Below are 24546 nucleotides of genomic sequence, written 5' to 3'. Positions count from 1 at the left end.
TTGACACAAACTTGTTAACTGCCTGTCGTATAATGATAATATTTAATATTTTCTTTAACATTTAAATATAAATCATTTTTATTCATAAATAATAAACTTTAAAATATATTTTATTGTTTAGCCTATCAAATAAATTTTTTTTGTCAAGCTAAAAATAAGTTTATAAAAATGTTTATGAAACAACGAAAACAATAATGGCGGCGCCCATGAGAAGGACATTTGCAAGACATACTCATAGATTTTTGAGTTATCGTTCTTATTATTTAAGTAATTCTTGGAACAAAGATTCCAATGCTACAAGCGGTGATCTGTGGCGCCTTTATAAATTATCAAAGGATTATTGCGAAAAGCTAGGTAGCTATCCTAGGCCTGGCCTGTCTTTTTCGTTTTGTGTGGCGGCAATCATATTGTCTGGTCCCTGGATGCCTGTCTGACTGGTTGAAATAAAATTATGCAAGCCTAGGCCTAGCCAATATTGAATGAATATATAGATTTACCGTGTATTAGTTTATAATGAATACACATATATTATAATAATAGAACAAATATATATAACCTAATAATAAAATAGACCTAAAACTTAATCTGGCTTCTCTTGTTACAAATGGAACAGTGTGTGTGCGAGGCAGCGAGGCATGTGAGCCATCCTTCCATGCAAAATGTATGCAAAGAGAAATCGTGTTACCATCCCCAAAAATGTGAGGCTTTATTCGACCATTCCCCAACAATTGTGAGGCACACACTTCTTATTTCAGTTTCTTGATAAATTAAAAGGGCAAACTTTGTTTATTTTTCAGCAAAAAGTGATTTGCATCACATAAACCCAAAGGGTGTGTTTTCAAATAATGAGTTGAATCTAGGAGATATCAACATCTATGGATTTGATTATGATTACACACTGGCAGACTACACTGTTGAGCTTGATCAACTTATATACAAAATGGCACTACAGATATTAATGGAGAAGAAACTGGTAGGTATAATGAAAGAGATGCAATATTCATAATTCAACTTTATTTCAGACAAACTGTCCATATGAAACATATAAATACATTAAAAAAGAGAAGAAATGCAAAGCATTATATGACCACCATCATGGATAGAGGACTAAGAATTATTTACTGACATATACAGTAGTGCCTCTCTCCACTTAAAATACATTTTGGAATCAAACAATAAATATTCATATATACAATTTAACATTTTGTTTTTGCTTTTCATCATTGTGGAAAGAAAACTATAAATTGTCAGCCTCAAGAATTCATAAAAAGATTGAACATTATTTTTGACAAACAGTACCATATTATCATTCTAGTTTTATACAATAATACCATATTAAATTATTATTTGTTTTTAATTCATTTTCTCGATAGTTTCCACCAGGAATAAAAGATGTGCCCTATGACCCCACCTTTGCTATAAGAGGCTTACATTATGACATCCATAAGGTATGTTTAATATCTTTCAAATAAATATTAAAACGATGGCTTGCCTCTCGTTATTTGGAGTCAGTTTTAAACTGTTATATAAACATAATCAGTGCTTCTGTGTTTTACTACAGTACTAGTAAATTGATTTTGATTTAGAAAATGTTTTATTTATATTTTTTTTTCCAGGGATTACTTTTGAAGATAGACGCTTTTCATCGAATTCAACTTGGTTCTGTATTCAAGTACTTATTTTAATTTTTGTTTCATTTTGCTTTCAATTTTCCTAAATTTATAATATAAGGCAGATGAATTTACTGTCCATATTAAACCAATCTATGACCATTTGCTACAAGAAATAAAACAGAATTGCAATCAGTGGCGTAACGCAGATGGCTTAGGCCTCTGGTTTAGGAACCCTAAGTGGCCCTCCAACGCTGGAGGGCCTTTCTCAACATATTTTAATGCATTTTTTCCCTCTGGACACTACTCAGAGGCCCCCATCAGCTCCGGGGCCCCTGGGTTTAGCCAGAGAGCGCTCATAGCCATTACGCCACTGATTGCGTATAAGTCTGGTTAAACTCACTAATACAGGTCTTGAAAAGTGTGTTCAATTGATATGTATAGTAGTTTCATTTATATTTTTTAAACCGTTATTTTTCAGGGGTCACCGACAGTTAAGCAATGAAGAGGTCATCGAGGAATATGACAGTGTTCACATTCCAGTAACGTACATGAGCTCATTTCATGGCAAGGTGTGTAATGGAATCTTTTGCATAATTAAGTTTGACCTTTGACCTTAAACAAATAAACATGTAGAAAAAGCAAGCTTTCAGATTCAGTGAAATTTAATTTATTTTTTCTTTACAGGGACAAAATATGCGACAGCTTATGGACATATTTTCAATTCCTGAAATGGCTTTACTTGCAAATGTTATAGAAGTAATGTACTTTAAAATCAACTTGAACATTATTATAAAACCCTTATCAACAGCACTGTCATCATCATCCAGCTTTCTGATTAAAAAACATATAACATATATCCCACCCACATAGACCACAAAATGTGTGGGGTGGGACTATACCCTGGGAAACCCTGCTTAAAAAAATGATTGGTAATCATCTGAACTGGCTATAAAGAGGCCTACATCCAGATCAAAACTCAATACTGGGACTATACCCAAGGATATGCCTGTTTGTAAAATCAGACATAAAGTAGGGGGATTAGACCCAAAGTGGGATTATACCCGAGAATATACGGTATTTAAAAAAAATTAATATTGTTGTTTTCATTTTTTCCTTCAGTATTTAGAAAATCACAACATTGATTACTGTCCTGCCAACTTGTTTGATGATATTCATGTGAGTATGTGAACTTAAAAAGAGAAGACTAACTTCTTAGTATGTAGACTTGCCCCAAGTCTCGAGTTATTATCTTTTTTATGTTAGTCCACCAGTCAGCATTTTTTTATTTTTGATACATATGAAACGCCTTATGTGCCAAAATATCTATCCTTTTACTAATTTCGGTCTAAAACTTGGACTAGTGAGTATATTATATGAACTTAAGATAAGACTAACTTCTTATTTATACCTTCTTTAAATTTATACCTTGCATTTCAAAACTACTACTTTTCTTCACAAATGACCAAGTGAGTATAAAATAAAGTTTTATTTTCATTATAGAATTCAGTCAAACAAGTTCATTTTGCGGGAGAAATGCATAATGAAGTCATGGAAAATCCAGGTACTGTGATACTAAATACATTTGACCCTCGATAGGAGATGAAATGCCCCATAGTAGCCTAATTGTGTTAATACTGTAGTACTGTGTTTGTGTGACTGTCAACACTATCAAAGTTAATGTGATGTGCCCATATATGGACATGATGATGTCATATCACTACCATATTTGAGCATATCACTACCATATTTGGGTACATCAAATGTGTAGACAGAGACTGTTCTGAGCAGATAATTCTCACTGTATATGCGAGCAGTTTATGTAGCTCATTGCAAGTTGTTTGCGAGTGACCAGTCGAATACTATCCTTTAGTTTGGCTCAACTTGACCAGTATTATTTCTCTGACAATTTTATCACATTTACTTCCATTTCTTTGCAGCTAAATATCTAAAGAATGAACATCAGGTTGTGAAGCTGTTGAGCAGACTACACACAGCTGGCAAGAAGTTGTTTCTCATTACAAATAGTCACTTCCATTTTGTGTATGTAAACAAACTTTGCTATAATACAGTCAGGGGCGGACTCAAGGTGGGGCAGCCGGCCGGGGCAGTCGAAAATTGTAATGGAAAAGATAGGACATCAAATTAAGCTCAGCCTCTCATTTCACCATTTTTAGGCCCTTCCCCCACACCCCCTCCCCCCTATTTAAAAATCTGGATTCGAAAGGGTTTCAAACAGAGTGCAATTTAATAAAACACACCCGTAACTTGGAAAAATGAAATATCTCGTTTTATTAAAGTATGTGCAAAGCATAGAGGGTGCTATAACATGCTGAAAAATATATCAAAGCATAGAGGGTGCTATTAGGAAATATAAAGGTATTGGCATCTATGGGTAGTCGGGTGGAAAATATGGTGCCAACTCCTTAATGTACATTCTCAATATTATTTTATGTTTTAGGGATCGAGGAATGCAATATTTATGCGGACATAACTGGCGAGAAATGTTTGATGTTGTTGTGACCCAGGCAAGAAAACCATACTTCTTCAATGACACATCAAGGTATACATACAACAAGTTTCAAAAGTTTACCAAATCTCAACCAATATTTTGAATGTGAATTTATCCAACAGAATATTTCTAAAGCCAGAGCAATGCTCTAATACATTTCCCTCATCCACAATAATGACAAAATATAAGCTGTTTCAATCACTTTTTAAAAATCTGTAATATATTATATTTCTGTAGTTATGTATGAATATAGGGTATACTGCCCTCTTCAGGTCAAGTTCTGATACCATTTACAGTGAAATTGTTTATTATATTATTTAAAAGTTTGTTTTGTATTTTTAGACCTTTCAGGTGTATATCAACAAAGCTTGGTATACCAGCGTGGTCAAAGGTCAACAACCTAGAAAAGGGCAAGATTTATTTAGAGGTATGATTACACAACAATGTTTACAAGACGTATGATAAACTTACAAACATATTTACTTATTTTTTATCTTAAATTATTTTTATTTTATGCAAACTTTACTCTGTGGTGACATCAATTGACTTCAAAACTAATAAATGGTGGTTTTGTTCATTTTTTATCATTACATTTCAAAGGCTAGATAAAGAATGAATGAGTACAAAAATCACCTTTTTTTCTTGCAGGGTAACATTGAGAAATTTGTAAACTCAATTCATTGGAACGAATCTGGTGTGTTATATTTTGGAGATCATGTGTACAGTGACCTGGCTGACCCGTCACTTAAACATGGATGGAGGACAGGAGCTATCATCCCAGAATTAGAGGTACAGATTCAATAGACCCCCTCAACGGGGAGTACATTTACAGAAAGATACCCTATCTTTGATTTTCATAATACTCAGTCAGCCTACGGCATGTATCTTAAAGTGTTCAGTAGTAGTTATGCATTGCACAAAAAGAAAAAAAATATTGATTACATTGTATTCAATGAAAGGGGATTAAAAAAATCTAAAGTTCGTAAAAGTTGCACATTTATCCAATATTAAAAGTCTATGAGCAGATTCAGCGGGTACCTGATATTAATTTGATGAAAATGACAGAATTCCAAAGCTTCTTGTATGTTTTGTACTGCACTTACCAAGGGCCTGCTCCCCTTTTTTAGCTTTAACACCCCCTTCCACCCACCTATCCCCTTTTGAGCTTTATCGCACTCCTTCCACCAACCCAAGGCCCTACCTCCTTTTGAGCTTTATTGCACCCCCTTCCACCACCCCAAGGCCCTACCCTTTTTGAGCTTTATGTCACCACCACCCCAAGGCCCTACCCCCTTTTGAGCTTTATCGCACCCCCTTCCACCATCTCATATCAGAAATCTCAGTACAGTACATGCACCCCACTTATGGAAAACCATTCAAAACATTGCTATACACAGCCTCCTATTACAATAATTAGCAATATTTATATAACTGTTTATTCTACAAGTTACTGGTATTATATTCAATTGTTACTTTTTCCGGAGTTGCTGTTTACTGCCTACATGGATTCAGCTGTGTAAACATACTTGCTCTATTTGCTACCTGTAGAAACAATTTAAAAATTTATTACAAGTATTACGTACATGTAAATGACATATATTATGCTATTAGTATTCCTGCTGGTTGGATCAGTTATGAATATAATAATTTATGGCTTTGTTAATTAGAATATTTTCCATGGTTGATGAAAATTACCTACAAATGTCAACAACTGTCAATGAATCTACAATATACTCTGAATTTATACCAAAAAAATGACAAAAAGAACAGAAAATGATCATTTATATTCAGGGGAAGATCTAGACTTGCCCCAAGTCTGTAGTTATTGTCTTTTTTATGTTAGTCCACCAGTGAGTCAACGTTTTGATTTTTGAAAATGGTATTATATTATACGTATGAAACGCCACATGTGCCAAAATATTTATCTTTTCTAATTTACAGGCTAGAACCTAGTCTAGGGAAGATCCAATTTCATTCTCCATTTGGCAGTTATGAATGCTTTATTATCTTATTATATTTTTCTTTATATTATTATTATTTCTATTTTGATCTGGATCTACATGATATACATGAGTGCCGGATAGTTTCTATGAAACAGTGACACTCAAAAGTAAATTAAGTTTCATATAATAGAAGAAGAATGTAGAGTTTGTGTTTTGTGACTTTTAGTTCAAACACATCCTGTTAATATGAGGTTAAGTATCCAATATGTGACTATAAAGTCTTTATTGTCAAACAATATCAAGATACACAATGATCAGACAATTATTAAGCTCATTAATTAATAATGCCAACTACAATGATCTAACTTAATATTGTTTTATCATACAATGAATCCTGCTTTATTCAGATTGACAGTGGCTTAACCAATGTATTCCAATGTATAGATAACAACTAAACTATAATTACCTCAATTACCTCATATGAGGCTCTGTCTACACTATCAAACTGGTGTGATGTGCCCAAATATGGTAGTGATATGCCCAAATAGGGTAGTGATATGACATCATCATGTCCATATATGGGACATCACATAAAGTTTGATAGTGTGGACATAGCTTTAGTCCTTATATAATAGTTTCTATGATGTAATCTTGTATCATAATGTTTTATATATTTTAGTCTGAAATAACAACAAGCAACTCTGTACCTTTCAAGCAAGCTGTTGTTTGGTTGCTAACGCTACAGGCCCTCATTGAAAAAAATCAGGTAAGCTGACGGACGAGGGACCATCCATCCATCTAAATATTTATAGGGTAATAAATCAGACCACCCCCCTCCCCGGATCCTGGATCTGTCAAGTTTGCGAACCACAATGCAACGCTACTCTGGAGAGTGACATAGGCCGTGTTTCCGCAGCCAATAATTAACCGATAATAATTAACTGATAAAACTTCCTGTGGAAACAGGGTTCAACTGATTCCGCTCAAGAAAAATTAACCGATAATTATCTCATTCAAATCAGATAATTGGGGGCACATCAGGAGAGGAGTTTAGTTAAGAGTCAATGCGCTTTACCTAAGGAAAGTCAAATATAGAATTTAAACAAATTTGTACTAAATTTGGATTGTGCCAAAATAGCATTTTCTGTGTACTGTATTGTGTTTTTAAATCTTGATAGCAAGCAATCTGGAAACATACTGACTATTTTAAGATTAATAATATTTGATGAGGTCTAGTGATCTATTGAAATATCCATATCAAATCAAAGACCTAAGAACACATACAAATATTGAGAAGACAAGAACAATGGCTTAACCTGTGGTTTAGGGGTCAAATGATATCACGTTAGATAATATACAAATAACATACTGATATATTACCCATAGTTCATTGTTATCGCAGTAGTTAACAGTTATTAATAGACTTGTTATTTCCATTGTTGGTCGTTTTAAAACTCTTTCAAATCCTGTATTACTTTTCCTATATCAAACACTTTTTAGTTTTTGGAGCACATCAATTGAAAATTCTAATGAAATGATAGCTAATACAACCTGATATTAAAATATTAAATGTGTACTGTTGTATACCCACAGAATTGTCATTTTCAATAATTTGCCTTTGGATTTATATAAAGATATGTATATATATAATAATTATAATAAAGACTAAAGGAAAAAATATACAAAATTATCACAAAAATTATATACATATTGTTTTGATAATTCAAAGATGTGTACAACAACACTGCCAGTGTAAATACATATAATAGTGTAAATACATATAATAGTGTAAATACATATAATAGTGTAAATACATATAATAGTAAAAACTGCTGTAAAAGTTGTCTACCAGGGGTTTTGGTAAATATAATCAGCATATTATATTGTAACATAACTATAAAATAGATCAATAGATTTACTATTTTGTGGTCAGAATAAAGTCATTGTCTTATTGTTTAAAAATCAGTATAAAAATGGTAGCATTGTACTGTGAAAGGAAAACTGGTATTGTATTTGCACAATGGTATTGTTCTTTGACAATTACAATGTAAAGTGAGAGAAGAGTGTAAGCCATGATAAACTATACACTAACTGTCAAAGACAAAATACAAATTGTTTTATTTTAAATGTCTTTTCAAATAATAATCTTGCTGCTGTTCAGTCTTTCAATCCAATACTTGAATCAGCTGTTTAGGCTGAGAAAATGTGCAGTGACCTAAATCATTCATTTAGTCTTTGTAGACAGTGGATTCTAGTCTCGGTTCGAGACGGCGATTCACTTAATATTTGTAAAAAGAAAAAAATGTTGGCACAAAATATACTTTAGTTGGAATTTCTAACAAAATCAGAACGCTGAGTAACAACAACAATATAAAGAAGACAATAACTACAGACATTTTATGTACACCTTTCACGAAATTGGGTCTGAACCTAGTGACCTCAACCAGGTCACAGGAGATTAGAGTGCTTTTGATTATCTCTTAGTCTTTTTTCTTTTATCCTTCTTAGGATTATTCGATCTTTTGTTACCAATTTAATCTTATTCTTTCCTATCTCTCTACTGCCTTCAGTTCAATCATGGAGGAAATCCTTCATGGTTCAATAAACTAGATCTCTACTTTTCGATCATATTTATTAGAAATTTTGGGTATATTAAAATGACTGACGATGCCCCCTAATGCATAAAAAAAACCATTTTCTTTGTTCCCTGAATATTTTCATATTAAATTTTAATTGAATACAGAAAAAAAAATACAATACAAAGTTGGCTGGAATACTTTGTTTTTTTTTATAGGTTTATGAGAATCCAGAGTGTCAAGCGGTTTTACAAGAATGGCTGAGAGAGCGCCACCAACTTAGGTATGTCATCTGCCTTTTTTCCGAAGAATTTTAATAAACATAATTTTAAAAAAATCAAATAAAAAAAAAAAAAAATTAATGTTTTCATTAATTTTTACAATAATATTTTAAATATTTTTTTGCAATTCTTTTTTCTAGAGTTATAACAAAGACATTGTTCAACCGCCAGTTTGGTAGCATCTTTCGCACGTACCACAACCCAACGTATTTCTCCCGTCGTCTTTCACGCTTCGCAGACATTTACACGTCATCTGTAGACAACCTGTTGTCGTACTCGTTACAACACAGTTTCTACCCACAGAGGGCAGCGCTACCACATGAGATGAACTTTAATTTACATCCGCATATTGAGGATGAGACCGCACAAGGGCCTTGGTCGGGAATTTTTGAATAATATATTGATAAATGATACAGGGGTTGATAAAGCAACACCCCTCATACACCCATCAATCTGAAAGATAACTACTGTAGCTTAAAAACTGAACGCACAAAAACTGTGAACGCACAAAAACTGTGAACGCACAAAAACTGTGAACGCACAAAAACTGTGAACGCACAAAAACTGTGACCGCACAAAAACTGTGACCGCACAAAAACTGTGAACACACAAAAACTGTGAACGCACAAGGTTATAAAATATATAATCATTTCTAACTGTACCCACCATAACTTATACAACTTATTAGTAGTACTAGTCTTTCATTAATAAAAGTATTATAGTGTCAGGGTGTGAATAGTCTTCAATGCCCCTGAAATGTAAACACCTATATCATTGTGTGTGATTGATGGATGTAGCAATGTCTAGCCTTTAGCAATAGTAACTTTGTAATGCTGCCAAGTAATAAGTAATAAAGTAGTTTTATCTTATTTTGCTCACATCACATGTTGGTGCATAACTAAAAATGTATTCACCTTAAAGCTCTGTTTACACTATCAAACTATTTTGACAAAAATGTGTAATGTGCCCAAATATGGTAGTGATGCATAAATATGGGCATTTTTTTTGTCAAACTAGTTTGATAGTGTAAACAGAGCTTAATGTTAGCCATAGTTCAAAATGGTGCTCCATAAATGTAGACAATGTAATAGCTATAGAGTGTAAAACATGTAGGGATAACACTTATGTGTATAACCTTGTTTAATACCTTTACTTCTCTTCTATGGTAATGTTAGTGTAACATAGTTAATGTAATACCCGTCCATAATGTATGATGTTATGCTAACTTAAATTAAAGTATTCATTTTTACAGTACTTCTAAGTTTTAAAGTACATGGTTGGAATGTTATTACAATGGAGTATTGTGAAGAATAGTGATGCTATACTGTATAGTAGTAGATGTGTGGTGATGTTGGTATGCTATACAGTAGCATCAGACATTAATTTTACATGGTAAATTATTTAATTATGAGTAGGCCTAACAGGGTTGTTACTTCAGTATTTAAACTAATATTTTAGCTTTCTTCAAGATTGTTTTATGTAATGTTCGACAATTAAGTTTTATCAAGGACAGTTATGGGTCCTCGATTTTATTGAAGAAAAATTGAAAACAAAAATATATTGAATACATGCATTTCCGTATTGGAAATAATGCAACATTGTGTGTTGTGAGTTAGTTTTTGGATGGATGCCATAATTAAACATTATAATACTGTAAGGCGCTATCTAACACTATCAAAAAAGTTTGATGTGTCCAAATATGGTAGTGATATGACACATATATGGGCACATCACATTTTTTGTCACATAGTTTGATAGTGTAGTAGTGTCTCCCATGGTGCTGTGGGCTTCAGGTTGCCAATGAAACCCTAAACTGTAAGGAGAAAAACATCTGCAAGTACAATTTTTGGGAAATCCCCTAAATTTTTTTATTTACTGTATTTATGGATGTTTTTACGTATTTCTTTTTGCATAAAGTATTTCAACATAACACGAACGTTGTCGCGATTTTAAAATGTATCAATTTCTGCTGTAATAATATTATGATAACACATTATCCATATTGCACTGTACATTGCGAAATATGACCAGGCATACCGGAAACAGCTGATCGAGTTCAATGGAGTTATTCCTTCGTGGTTGTACTGTACCTGGTGTTGTTTGCAATAACTTCCAGGTTTGTCTCTTTGCCCGGTATTTAAATTAAACGAGTGTATTGTGTATATAGTACTGATTTTGTTAGTACAGTACTAAAATCAAGGCAAGGCCTTAATACTATAGTCTATAGTACCCTATTTACAGTAACGATGGCCTTCAAAACAGATGAAACACACAAATTTCCTATAACAACAAACAACAAATTTGATATAATAATAGCAGTTTTTTTTTATATCAATGGTTTTCTGCTAGAAAGTTTTACAATGTTATATTTATTTTGATTTTTATATATTTGTAATCTACTCACAATTCAATTTCATTGCAAAGAGTACGAAATAAAAAGGCATAATAATTAATAGGTCGATGTCCCTGACGGGTATCAACAACACGTTTCCTTGTCCCTGACCGACATAAAACAAATCCCACGTGTGTGTCCATTGCATCATTCAAGCGGTGGTCACTACTAATTGCTTGACCATCAAACTGTCAAAACAACGGACAACTTTAGATCAAATTTATGACGTCATACCAGCAAGCCCTTACACTGTCACGTTTCTTTCTCAGTACAGTAATGTCCAGGGTGTGAGGTCAGAAAATGAAGTATCGTTTTATGGAGATAAAATATGGTGACCATTAATGCCTAATTTGAAGGGAAAACCCCAACACTTTTTGTTCCTTCTTCTTCTGTCATCCATTCTATTTCTAACAATCTTCGAAAATATATATTTAAAAAATCGTCATTATGTTGATTAAAAGGTCGGTATTAAATTGCAAAAGTAATTTTAAAGTTTGATGATATAGAAGTGACTTGGGGTCATTATTTGTAGGTGGTTACTAACTGTACGTAGGCAAAATGACAGGAAAGAGGGGGAAATGCACTGACGTGGGTGTGAACAGTCGTTTCAATTATCGGCTTCCTTGGTTCAATTACGCAATCAAATAAGGAGCCAGAATTAGGCCTAGCTTTTTGCAGGAATTGCATAATTTATGAAATGCCGGATATTAAAAACGCAACGTGATGTCATATTGTGTTTTCTTTTCTTAATCACGCATCCGACAATGAGCCGACGGCTCGCTGTGCCACAGTACAAAGAAATAATAAAATATCGGTTCCCACTTGCACGCTTGTGATAGGTCGAGTCATTCGCGTTGCGCCTACGACGCGTCGTCGCGTTGCGTCATGGCAACCAAAATTCATTGGGTCAATCCGACCAATTGGTGGTGGTTACCGCCATGAAGAAATAAAAATAAATTAAGAAGAGAAACACGTAAACTACTATGTGACGCACCTATTTCGTCAAAGTTACAAGGCCCGGAATTATCGTTGATCTGTTTGCTGGTTCATACATATTCAATTATTTTTTCCAATACATCATCTTTTATATTTATTATTTTCATTAATTACTATTATCATATTATTATTATTCATTATGATAAATACGCTTTAGAGAAAATACAGGTAGCAACTTCATTGTAATGGATTATCACGCCGATTAGAACACGGCGCTCTACCTCATATTACTGTTATACCTCGTATTTTCGTATCCCTGCTGTGACGTCATCCTTTAATTGTTATCCCTTGATTTTATCCTGATCGATGCATGAGGTCGTAATCGATTTATGTTGGCCATTGTATAGATAGATAACACACAATGCTTGTTATGAATTAGCGGCCATGCTTAAGCTCTGTCTACACTATCAAACTTTACGTGAAAAAAAAATGTGATGTGCCCATATATATCACTACTATATTTGGGCACATCACACTTTTTTGTCAAACTAGTTTAAATACGACATGTTTAATGCAGAAATGAAATAAGTACAGGTTAAGAACTTCTATAAATATTATCATATTTGGCTCGTATGGTTTAAAATTACGACAAAGGGCTTCATAATTACCGGTCTAAACAAATATGGTTCTCACAATGGAATTAACACCTCATTGTACATGATAAATACTTAAAAACTAGTTCCACAAACAGTTCGCAGAAGACACGTATGACACGTCCTACAATTCACGACCATTCATGTCTTGAAAGAGCACATGGCAAATAATTTTAGACGAACAATTAAAAAGGGAGTTGTAAAATACAATTATTACAACTATCTGATTTAAATATGACACCTTGAATTCATTATGCAAGAATTCTGACAGCCAACAATGTTGTGACATATCACGTCGATTGAAGTCGGGTAGTTACAACACTGCATTAAGTCTACACCATCGGTAGGCCTACATATAAATTGTATTTTAGGAAATGGGAAAAAAAGACAGAGAATGAATGAAAATGGATAAAGAGAGCTGAATAATATATAATATACAGTCGGAAAGCCGCGTTGGTAACGCATCACTGATTTCATTCATTGTGAGGGCGCGCTTCGTGGAAAATGTTGGAATTTTTGCTATTTTAGTACACTTAGAAAATGGTATAATTTTGATATTAAATGAAATCAATAAACGTATTTCAATAGTTGAACTACAAGCGTAAATAATGATAAAAACTGTGATCTAAATTCCACAGATTTTTTGTTTCAAGAAATATCATTATTTTATGTATAAACTTTTTTACTTTAATTTTTTTTTAAATGATGGTAAAAAATCATTAAATTTCATATTTTATAGATAAGGTTTCAAAGCGAATTTAAAATCCTTTCAAGATAAACTATTAAGCTATCTATTAAAATAAAAATCTAATTTTAAGCTTTCTTGGGATGCAACTCCCACTAATCAAACCAAACCTACTACATTTCTGTTCTGTTTCGATCGAAAAATCGCCATTTTGAAACTTTGTTTACGTTTTACGAAGCTGGTACGAATCGTCCCGGACCGAATCGTGTCTGTGTTCAATACGGTTTTCATGCAGGCGTATTACGTCATAAGCCTAAGATTTCAATTTGCTCCCCGATTATTGTTCTATTTGGTTTCTGAGCTAGGAAAGGCTACCTACTATAATTACTTACTTGATTTCCAGCCTAGCTAGGCCTAAAAATAGTATTTTCTAGGCCTAGCTAGGCTGAGTAATTCTGATATAATACTAATATTAGATAGGTAGGCCTACCCTAGTGAGTGTTAATAATAGTAGCTGGGTATTCTATAGTCTAGGCTGGTGGTAGGTCTATCCCAGCTCTGCTCATATACCAAGCAAGAAGAAGCATGAAGAAGCCTGAAGGAGAAACTAGGCCCAGAACAAATAAAAAACTGTTAAAAAAACAATAAATGGAAAAACAAAAAAAAATAACCCATTTTCAATTTATATATGGGGAATGTTTTATAAAATCGGGCATGTTTGTTTCAGAGACTCAAACGTGTATTTTTATATGGTCATGTTTTTAAAAAAGATAATTATGGGCCCAGCTGAAACCAAGATATAAAAATATAAGTCCATCATTTAGTTACTTGAGTATTGTTACAGTGATTGGTTGGTACTCAGTATTTCAGTATCTGGCAGTAAATGTCACACTTGTATATAAATATTACTTTATTAGATACAACTTGCATTTCACACAAGCAACCAATTTTTTTTTTACGTATACAGAATGTGAAAAAGCAGTTTTTATTACAAATATCTTTCAAACAATACTGATATAAATAGTAAATACTACTACTGTATATAAAAACTTGCTTTTATTTAAATAGCACCTTGTTCATCAAACATAACAAACTAGCTAGGCCTATATCATATTAACTTACGTGAGTCTTACGGTTGTACTGATTTTATGATTGTTTTATATGTTTATATTGTATGTATCTGTGTGACTCTGGTTAATAAAGTAAATCAATCAATCAATTGCAACTTAATTTATATCTTATCATTGACTGATCTGAAACGCTTCTAAAACTTGAATGCGTATGAATGTATGTTATATTATTATTAGCGAATAAAATGAAAAACTATCAGCTGCAGCAATGATATTGAAATCGAGAAAACCATTACAGCTTCCACCGTCCAACCTCATATTGAAGAACGAGACAGAAAATCGTCGAGTCTTGATACCAACAAAAAACCTAAAATGAAAATGAAAATGAATAGCTGAAATGTAATGAATGAAACTATTTAAATAATTGTCACTATGATATGAACAAAACATTGCATCGTTATACAGTATAATTATTCAACAACCTGAAAACATTTTCAGATATAGGCCTACCATGAAAAAGCAGCAAATACAAAATTTCCTTATGTCTGTTTATTGTAATAATTATTAATATTATAAATAAATTGTACCCCTCAGTTGTCAATAATTTTACTATAAATAAATATTTAACTATAGAATAGGTAGGCCTATACCTGTATCAGGCTGCGATTTGCTTAATTATCTTTTTAAAACTTCCCAATGCATCTTCAATATAGAGTAGGATTGTAACGATACTTTAATAATACTAAATTGTAACTAAAGTATTTAAATTATTAACAGAACATGTTACTAGGCCTAGGCCGATATAATACGACAACGATCCACCAGGTCGTGCATATACTCACCTACAACAACCACAATCAACACACCATGCACCACACACGACGGAACTAGTGCCGCGAGACGTAACAATATATGACATGAGGACCTTTTTTAAAATGTTCGCTGTAGGAAGCTTAAATAGGGTTTCAAGCCAATTTTAACGTAAAACAGACTATTGATACTTACTCTATCCATATACGTCGGTTTTTTGGTAATTCACTGTATGGGATGCAAATCCCACTAATGGAAAATTTGTAAACAAACACCTGTTAGAAAACTTAAGTTTTTACGGACGCACACGAACTTTGGAAAGAAATTGTCGCTGACAACAAATCCAACAAATTATTCAGAAAATTAGGTGACCTGCGACATCTTAAACATATAAGGAACTGATCTTACCATATATGGTTAATTTTTCGCCTACTAATGTTTATTAAACAGCTATTAAATGACGTATACTTTATGCTAATGTTTTCGCGCGAAACGTTGATGCTTCTGTGCCGAGAGAGGGCTTCTAAAATTTATGACGTCATGCGAAGTCGAAAATTCAGCGATAACGGTCATATTTCCCAACGCGGCTCTCCGACTGTATATAGTGACTGGATTGAAGTAAAACATGTGTTATGATAAACCAGGGTTCATGTAATATAATCCTGCATCCGCCGGCCGCATGCGTGTTTAGTGGTTTCCAAGGACGAGGGACATCCCCTGTTTACATGACTTGAGGTCAAGTTGACCTTGGAATTATTATTTCATCATCCAATTAGAATGTTCATGCATGAAGCAAGTGAGCCGCTCACGCGGTTACTTATCCAATCAGGACACAGCATTAATGACCCTAATTTGCATATTTCCAAGTTCACACCCTTGCATTTATAAACAGTTCGTTACATGCCAAAGCTGGATTACTTGTTTGGTAATTTACATCACGAATAACCAGCACAAAATAAAGTATATTTATGTAGCTATTATTGGATATACATGAAGTGGCAGGTACCCTGTGAATTTTGACAGAAGACTGAGTTATATATTTCATATTTTATGTGTTTTTGATTCTGTATCCGCCAAACACCGGTGTCATCGTGTAGCAGGTATACGACGAAGGTGCTGTACTTAAATAACACTTGGCTAGTTTAAGCATTGACTTAGGCCTAAACAAGGATGACTACTGGTACTATGGACCTAAAGCTTAGCGACAATGAGGTGTCTCAGACGACATCATTACTTGGTGTCATGAAAGATTTCATCGAAGCCGTGAATGACATGGACGAAACCGTATTAATTCCAAGTCGTTTACAGGACATGAAGGCTGACGCTCCGACGGAATCGGCGATCGTACGATCGTCCTCCTCATCAACGGTCGTATCAATGTCTTCTTCGACAACAGATTCAGAAGTTTCGTCAGACGATGAGTCCATCTCAAAACCAGCTATCCAATCTGTACAACAGAATATTACTCTGCATTCCTACTATTCCATGTTGAAGGCCGTAAAAACCGAACTTGTACGAGGGACATCCGAAGACGAATCGAACGGCAATAATGATGCCGTCTACGACCAATGCGCCGCTGCATTTAAACAACATCTCACTGGTCTATACAACTCGTTACAACAAATGACGGACTTGTCCAAGCAGCTGACCAGTCAGTATCAACAGGAGTTGGGTGACGATCAAAAATGCATCAAACCAAGAACATTTACTGTATAAACAATACCAAGACGACGAATGTGTGTGAACGGATGCTAAGAGAAAACGACTAATTCCTACCTCCATGGTTTGTAAAATGCGCCTTAGTTTAACCGAGTGAAATTATCGTTATATGAACATTGTAGGCCTACCAGTCAGCATAGAACTTTTAAACGAACACTTTTCTACTACTGTGCTGTTTTATATAGACATTTCATATCTCTGCTGTAATGGAAAAAAAAACAATACAATCATTTAGAGCGGTGCTTGGCCCGGGGAGGACATTTTATACTAAGTTACGTTATTAATAGACAGTGTAAACGCAAACTAACATTATTATAGGCTTATCATAATGTATTGAAATGTAGCCTTCTAATTATATCTACTGTATGACATGTTATCCATGAGTACCCACGTTTGAAAAAATCTCGTCTGATATTGGATGTGACGTCACACTGAGTCACTTTCATATCGTACGATATTATGCGAATTGTTGGGGAATTATTAACAGCGTGTGGACACGCAAACAACGGAGTAGGGTTTCAAAACCTCTACAACGTTAATTTATGATTATTTTCTCGGAGGGAATTTTCTCTCTTGGCCTTAAAAAACAAAATCTATATTTTGTATTTATTTACTAATTAAGATGTGTATCTGTTAAAAATGGCTTTAGTTGATGTTGATATCAGTGACACTAACGAAAAATTGACGCGCGCGTACAAACACACCATTATCAATGTTTGTACGCGCACGCGCGAGACTTCTTTGTCGTATTTCACTCTCAACCTATTACTGTGAAATGTTACTATTATTCAGTTATAGTGGGTTTCTATATAAATGCTTTTTTTACTTTTTGGTGTCATTTTTTATAACATTATTGGTTGGAATGCCTGAAAGTATCTGATAGTCTTCGCAATTGAATGTTTATGATATTCTAAGAAGTTTGATTACGTGCAATATAAATTGTATTATTATCCAAATATAATTATGCAAATATATATTTTTTTGTTATTTAGAGAATTTCTATCAGATCTAGCATGACGGCAGTGAGGAGTTGTGTCTCCCGCCTTATTGAAATGAGAAAACCATTTGTCAAAGTTATGTACATTTGTTACGAATAAACTTGATACCAAATTGTATACTAAATGTGTATTCTTTTCTTTCTAAAAAGTGTTCGAGAAATGATGAATGAAAAATTCTAAATTTACAAAAAAGCGTTAAGAAGATTAAAAACCACAACCGCTCTTAAAAATGATGGGCCTACAACTGAATTAAGCCCGGTTGTTGAAGGACCAAGGCCATTATAGGCCTACTCATACAGGGAGGTGAAACGGTATTTGTAATTAACTGCATTAGAAACGATAAAATATTCCGAGAAAAAAGACAAAAGTGATCTAATACTCAATAACGTAGGCATACGTGCTTTAACATTTTAAGTATCAACTATCAACTATTGGCAGGTGCAGTATGTATAATAGAGCTGTTGATGATTCGGCTAATGTGAGATTTTGATTTAGTTCGCGACAAAACTCGAGAAAACGTCCTCTTAAACAAATAAATAACAACTTTTAACCATATTGTTTGTTTGTCTTCCGACATTACGCTTTCCACAATTTGTTTCCATTTTTGTCTGTTTATGGCAGGATGGTTTGTTATTGTGTTAGTGTCTACTTGTCCTTGTAAGTCTTTCTTTATTTGATTCATCCAGTTATTTCTACGCAGGAATAAATTACTTGAAAACATAATTTTTATTTTTTTAATAAATGATAATAACCTACTATATACATTGTTTAAATTAATTCGAATACTATACTAAGTAGTCTTCAATTTACAGATATAGCACCAATAAAAGAAAGATTAAGTTTCGCTACCGTATATGTGATCCTTACAGCTTGGTTCCCACTAGCGACGCAACGCAAGGACGTAACGCAACGCACCGTGATTCGACCAATCACAAGCGATGGATTATTCAAACAGTGGCTTGTCATTGGTCAAGTCGCTTGCGCTGCGCGTACGTCCAGTGGGGAACCAAGCTTAATAGTGATTGTACGCTTTGCTTGTTTGAGACATGATTCCGAATAAACATACTGAGGTGCATTATGTATAGGATCGAATGATTGCGTACTGCTTATTTTGTTTTTAATTTTAGCTGACTGAGGCAACATTGTTCTCTTTATAGTTTCCCGTTAATCGACTCTTCTTCTTATCTTGAGCGCATACACCATCAGAATTGCTTTATGCTTCATTTTACGGTTTTAAAAGAAAGATAAAACTCGTATTACTTTAACAAAGAAACAATAGCATATACAAGCTTACTTTAGATTCATTTGCGTTTTCAGAGTTTGCGTTCAAAGTGCGTTCACATTTAATAATCGTTTGTTACAAGTTTGCGTCCAGCGCATATTATGCAACAAAACATCAGACTATACGTCTCTTGGTAACGCGTTAAACAGCTTGAAAACCGCGCGTTCGTTGTAACCAGAAACTGCTAGTGACGTGTACTAGTTGCAATTACTTCCACGAATGGCAGGAGTCTAACTCTGACAAGGATCCAAATCACAATACTGCCAACTACGTCTCTTCTTCGTCGTAAAACACCACGGTCTTGCTCTATTATTAGGGTTCCTGCAAAAGTTGTGATCTCCCAGTCCCTTATTCTCTATATTGGATTCTGTATAAAACGCGTGACTGTGAGGCCAGTTTGAGCTCCACCGTTGGCAAGTTACACCACTTACAGTATAATCAAGAGTGCCACGATATTCTGTGCCGTTATTCTGCACACAAGCACCTGAAAAAAAATAAACCGAATTTAAAATTGGATAACAGAAAGAAGAGTATTCATTAATAGCCATGATACATTTTAACGATTTCATTGTTTTTATGGAGTTTGACGTACAGTTCGAAATATTGGCTAAGGTTATTTACCCGAGTAAGTCTTTACGTATGCGTTGGAAACCAATTTACCTGGTTAAATATCTTAAGCCTGAAACGGACCAATAGACGAATTGATAAAATGGTTAATTAAGTATATACTTACTGTTCACTGGTAGCTTATTACACGAGTACATGTCTCTAGCTTGTGCTACGTCTAAATCGCTTACTTTGCTACGCTGCCCAACAATAGATTCGAAATCAGTTCCAATCTTCCTAATTTTGAAGCTAGGCCCCTCACCATTGGTAAATGCATGGGTGCCATAGTGCATAATACTCTCATAGTCGTACGCATAACCAATTGTCCGTGTTTCAGATTTTGGAAATTTGTCAAAATTGTCCTTAAATTTTGGTTCAATATGATCATCAAATACCTTTATGTATTTATCTCTATCGGGCCGATTCTAAAATAAAAAAATATTAATAGCAATTATGCTTATGATCGGCCAAATGTTATATTTCTGGGGCCTTATTACAAAAGTAAAAAAGCGACAGTTTACCTGTTCGTGGTAGAATCCTATAACATGTCCTAGTTCATGTATAATATTTCCAACTCTTCTAGCGCATGCGCCTAATTTTATAAACTGTTCGCCTCCAACGCGACCGGTTTTTGTCTGACACCTAGGTACAAAAATATTAATTCAGTATTTTAAACGAAAATAAAATATTGGTGGTAAATATGCTCAATTTAAAAGATTTATCAATCAGGGCGTGTTCAACATCGTTATTAACTACCAAGCATACGAACGCGGGCGGCGTACAAAGGCATTTACCTTTGAAATGCGCGCGCGTACGTGCTTAACAATTACAGTAATTGTTATACCGTATATAACTTACGATGCTTTTGTTTCTATAAAGCTGACGTAATCCCGGTCGTCTGGTTCCCGGTCGACGAATCGTATACATGTGCGATTTTCCCAATTTCGCATGGCCTCCAGTATATTATTTCTCTTCATATCATCTGATAAAATACATATAAACAACCGTCAGTCAAAAATTGTATTGAAATAAATAATAATAGTTGTATTATTAATTAAAAAAAAAAAAACAACTGTTATAACTCACCAAATGGTGAATCGAGTATAAATGGAATTCGTCCGCCTGGCCAAAGACACCGTTTTAGTCTGCTTATTGTTGCTCTTTTCTCTATTCCATTTTGATTTTTAGGATAACATGGATTATTATCTTCTTCTTGATTTAATTCTAGCAACGGATTATTAATGATGAAAATAAAAAAATATAAAATAATAAACACATCCCCACAAAAACAAATACCTAGATTGTAGCTGTTTTAAAAGTTACAAGTCGGAATAATAATGATAGCATCATTAATTGAGCAATATTATTGATATTTATGGCAACAAAAACATCACACCTATCTTACACTATGAGGGAACTATATAAACAAAGGGCTTATTATATACACCTTTTTATCATACCCTTATGTTTGTAATTTTGATTATGTCTTTGTACGTTTTTTGTTATTTTGTAAACTTACCACCACAGAAAATATCTTTTTCTTGTGTAATGCTCTGTCTACATCAAACTTTATGTGACAAAAAAATGTGCTGTGCCCATATATGGACATGATGATGTCATATCACTACCATATTTAAGCATATCACTACCATATTTAGTATCAGCATCACACTTTTTTGTCCTAGTTTGATCTAAATTAATATGAAATTGAAACTAAATGTTTGATAATTATTATTTCTTGATATTCCAGACGAACATAAACAAAAAACGTAGGCCTACTCTTCTTGCCAACTGTTCCATAATTAAAAATGTTGAACAGACTGTATTGAAAAGGCAATGATTAAGGCCTAGTCACGAATAGAGGTAAATATCAGTGTATTGAAAGAAGCCTCTACAAATAGTTCCATGTTCTAACAGTTGTTATTAAATACTTTTGATTAACATAACATTTGTATCAACTAATATTTATTTTACTTACCATTATCGTTTAAAATTGTAGCATCAAATTGGCTGGATATCAAATTACAGGTACATAGCAAAGTTGATAGGAATAAGCTTAACCTTAGCATCTTAATGTCTTAACATTCAGAAGATACTATCTGAATACAACCGTCTTTTAACAGTTTCTACAAATGTTCAAAATTTTAGATAAACAACAGATTTTGAAACAAACTCGCTTAAGTTGATATTTAGTAAAAGCAACCAATTCGTTCGTACTTTTTTTTTCTGTAAAAAGTGTTAAAAATTGAGACAACAATTTCTTGATTTTAAAAATACTAGAAACACTTCCAAGCTGAATTGTACGTTTAAGTTGTGATACTTGTCTTGTTGCCAACATAAATATACATCTTGGATCACTTCCTCTCCGATTCCGATTGGTTGAGCAAGTTCCGACGCGCGCGCACGCCGCCGCAGTAAGGAGCAGTGGGTAAGTTCAATGATTCAACACATTACACTTTTCTAACGTCATCGCATTTTAAAATCGATGGGTAAATTAATCTTGTTATGGCTGAAAATCTATATTCTATCGTCATCGCATTTTAACGATAGTGTTGTATAATGTATACGTTTGTGTTTTGACGGATGTGACAATAATGCCATTAAAACATGACAGGAATGATGACAAATATTTTCGACGACGACGACAAAAGATGACAGTTTAAAGAAACTGTATTAAGTTTTAAAACATTTTGCGTCGATAACTAGATCGTAAGGTCATTGCCTCCAGCGAAAGATGTTAACTAAAGTAGATAATAATTAATTGATTCCAATAGTGATACTTATACGTCGTATCAAATTAGATATTGCATACATTTCGTATGTATATTTAGCACAGCAATATAAATTCGTGGAAAGTACAACCACCTTTCATTCTATTTTTCAACCGAACGAATGCATTTCAACAGTTTTTAAAACTATTTATAACAAATACATTACGCAGCCATATTCTAAGTTTCCAGAAATTGATGAGAAAATATCGTCACCGCATCCGCCTCCCTACACATGCGCAACCGTACAATCTAGCAACGCGTACGCAGCCCAACCGCACTCGGCAAATGCGCAACAACTCTGTGCATCATCTGAACACAAATGGGTAACCACAATCAAGGTTTTAATCAAACGATATAAATAAAGAAACCACCAAATTTATGTGTAAAATACCAGAAAAGGTGTGTAACACGGCAGAGTTTTAAACGGGGAGCGATAACGTAATATTGATATTCTATCAAAAAATAGTAGTAGTAAACTACATTTTTATATTGATAAAATAAAAAAAAGACAAAATTAAACAACGCGTAAATACAGATTCGGTAGCTTTTTATAGCAATATAAATGGAAAATGCAGGCCTACTAACGGTATTTTTCTATGAATGAAGTCCGAAATAAAGAGAAATTAAATGACGACATTTTTGTTGAATTTATTGAAAGTCATTTTCTTTTTTGGGTGTATTTTTGTCTAGTTTTGTTGACATGGAGTCATGAAATGAATTGCAACCATCTAATATTTTATTTTCTAATATAAGACTGCAATAAGATCATCTGAATTTGAACTATTTTGGAGTTATCGATATAAATATATCAAATTTCCGTAGGCCTACACAGTTTTCCCCAAGATGTATCAATACGTTGTATTAACGTTAGTAAGAATGATATAATTAACCTTACCAGTAATTAGTTCCTCATCGCGAAGAACAAAGACAATGACGTAATCTCTTAAAATTATCACACTTTAATTGAGTATCAAATCAAGTTTTTAAGATATTTATCCTCAGGGAAAATGCAAATCTTAAAGCGAGCGCGTACTTGTATGCAAATTAGCTATGACTAACGCGCTGCTAATGTATGTAATAGGTTGAAGACAATAACAAGCAGAACGTTTAGTCAGGAAATATCGTCTAGAATAAATAATGATTGTATTTTTATGAGGAAATTATTAGAATGAATGAACGGAAATTTAGCCAAGAAATATTAGGCAAAGATGTTTTGAGAACTGATACAACGGATGTGGACTGATCTATCAAGAATCGATAAGAATCAATGTTAATCAATCGTTGCCTATGATTTATATTTACGTGGTGCTTCAACAATGAGAAGAAATATTTTAATATTTTAACCATTATCCAAGTTGAGATGATATTATAGAATGTGATGACAAAGATAACACTACAGTATTTGTATTTTCTTTGATAGTAAAGTAACATTTAACATTGTGACTATTTCCAATCATCGATGTAAGTTGCGGTTTCTCGCGGTTGGATGTCATTTGAAATGGGAAAAAAATTGAAATAAATATTAGGGCCATATTTGGTGTAAAACATGCAGATGAAAATAACGTTTTTGCGGTCGATTCGAATTATTTTGTTAAAAATAAACATTTACTGTATTTCGGAGAACATGTCGGTCATGTTTGCTGACTGCGCACATTAGGACGCAACGCAAAGACGTAGGTTCTTCGCTGTAACTAAGTGTACT

At 33.7% G+C, this 24546-nt stretch overlaps 3 protein-coding genes across 3 annotated transcripts; 2 read left to right on the top strand and 1 right to left on the bottom strand.

The window, feature by feature from the left end:
* The first annotated feature begins 202 nt into the window (after positions 1 to 202).
* Positions 203 to 9680, top strand: LOC144842844 (5'-nucleotidase domain-containing protein 3-like). The gene is made up of 15 exons (XM_078699396.1): positions 203 to 354; positions 798 to 973; positions 1374 to 1448; positions 1617 to 1672; positions 2092 to 2182; positions 2298 to 2369; positions 2733 to 2789; positions 3114 to 3174; positions 3551 to 3653; positions 4072 to 4173; positions 4465 to 4549; positions 4771 to 4911; positions 6745 to 6831; positions 8860 to 8924; positions 9063 to 9680. The coding sequence occupies exons 1-15, from the start codon at positions 207 to 209 to the stop codon at positions 9316 to 9318; spliced, it is 1575 nt and encodes a 524-aa protein (XP_078555522.1). The 5' UTR covers positions 203 to 206; the 3' UTR covers positions 9319 to 9680.
* A 6674-nt stretch (positions 9681 to 16354) lies between these two features.
* Positions 16355 to 18302, top strand: LOC144841902 (mid1-interacting protein 1A-like). The gene has a single exon (XM_078698193.1). It carries the CDS (start codon positions 16639 to 16641, stop codon positions 17182 to 17184), a length of 546 nt encoding a protein of 181 aa, XP_078554319.1. The 5' UTR covers positions 16355 to 16638; the 3' UTR covers positions 17185 to 18302.
* Positions 18303 to 19047: 745 nt separating this feature from the next.
* On the bottom strand, positions 19048 to 22142 carry LOC144843000 (zinc metalloproteinase nas-1-like). Its single transcript, XM_078699634.1, has 6 exons — positions 22052 to 22142; positions 21160 to 21297; positions 20932 to 21055; positions 20595 to 20715; positions 20201 to 20498; positions 19048 to 19951 (listed from the first exon to the last, which is right to left on the bottom strand). Exons 1-6 carry the CDS (start codon positions 22140 to 22142, stop codon positions 19698 to 19700), a joined length of 1026 nt encoding a protein of 341 aa, XP_078555760.1. The 3' UTR covers positions 19048 to 19697.
* Positions 22143 to 24546: the final 2404 nt, after the last annotated feature.

Source organism: Antedon bifida, chromosome 5 (assembly GCF_963402885.1).
Source record: "Antedon bifida chromosome 5, ecAntBifi1.1, whole genome shotgun sequence".
Taxonomy (NCBI): Eukaryota; Metazoa; Echinodermata; class Crinoidea; order Comatulida; family Antedonidae; genus Antedon; species Antedon bifida.
Note: the sequence above shows the minus strand (reverse complement) of the source record. Positions and strands in the feature narration are given on the sequence as shown.

What these genes read in the sequence shown, in the direction of transcription:
- LOC144843000 (XM_078699634.1), bottom strand. Translation starts at nt 22,142, where the DNA reads ATGCTAAGGTTAAGCTTATTCCTATCAACTTTGCTATGTACCTGTAAT. An exon ending in TACAATTTTAAACGATAATG is followed by an intron (nt 21,298 to 22,051) that starts GTAAGTAAAATA and finishes ATCCGTTGCTAG; the next exon opens with AATTAAATCAAGAAGAAGAT. An exon ending in TAATAAGCTACCAGTGAACA is followed by an intron (nt 19,952 to 20,200) that starts GTAAGTATATAC and finishes ATTTTTTTTCAG; the next exon opens with GTGCTTGTGTGCAGAATAAC.
- LOC144842844 (XM_078699396.1), top strand. Translation starts at nt 207, where the DNA reads ATGAGAAGGACATTTGCAAGACATACTCATAGATTTTTGAGTTATCGT. An exon ending in TACATTATGACATCCATAAG is followed by an intron (nt 1,449 to 1,616) that starts GTATGTTTAATA and finishes TTTTTTTTCCAG; the next exon opens with GGATTACTTTTGAAGATAGA. An exon ending in TGAAGTCATGGAAAATCCAG is followed by an intron (nt 3,175 to 3,550) that starts GTACTGTGATAC and finishes ATTTCTTTGCAG; the next exon opens with CTAAATATCTAAAGAATGAA.
- LOC144841902 (XM_078698193.1), top strand. Translation starts at nt 16,639, where the DNA reads ATGACTACTGGTACTATGGACCTAAAGCTTAGCGACAATGAGGTGTCT.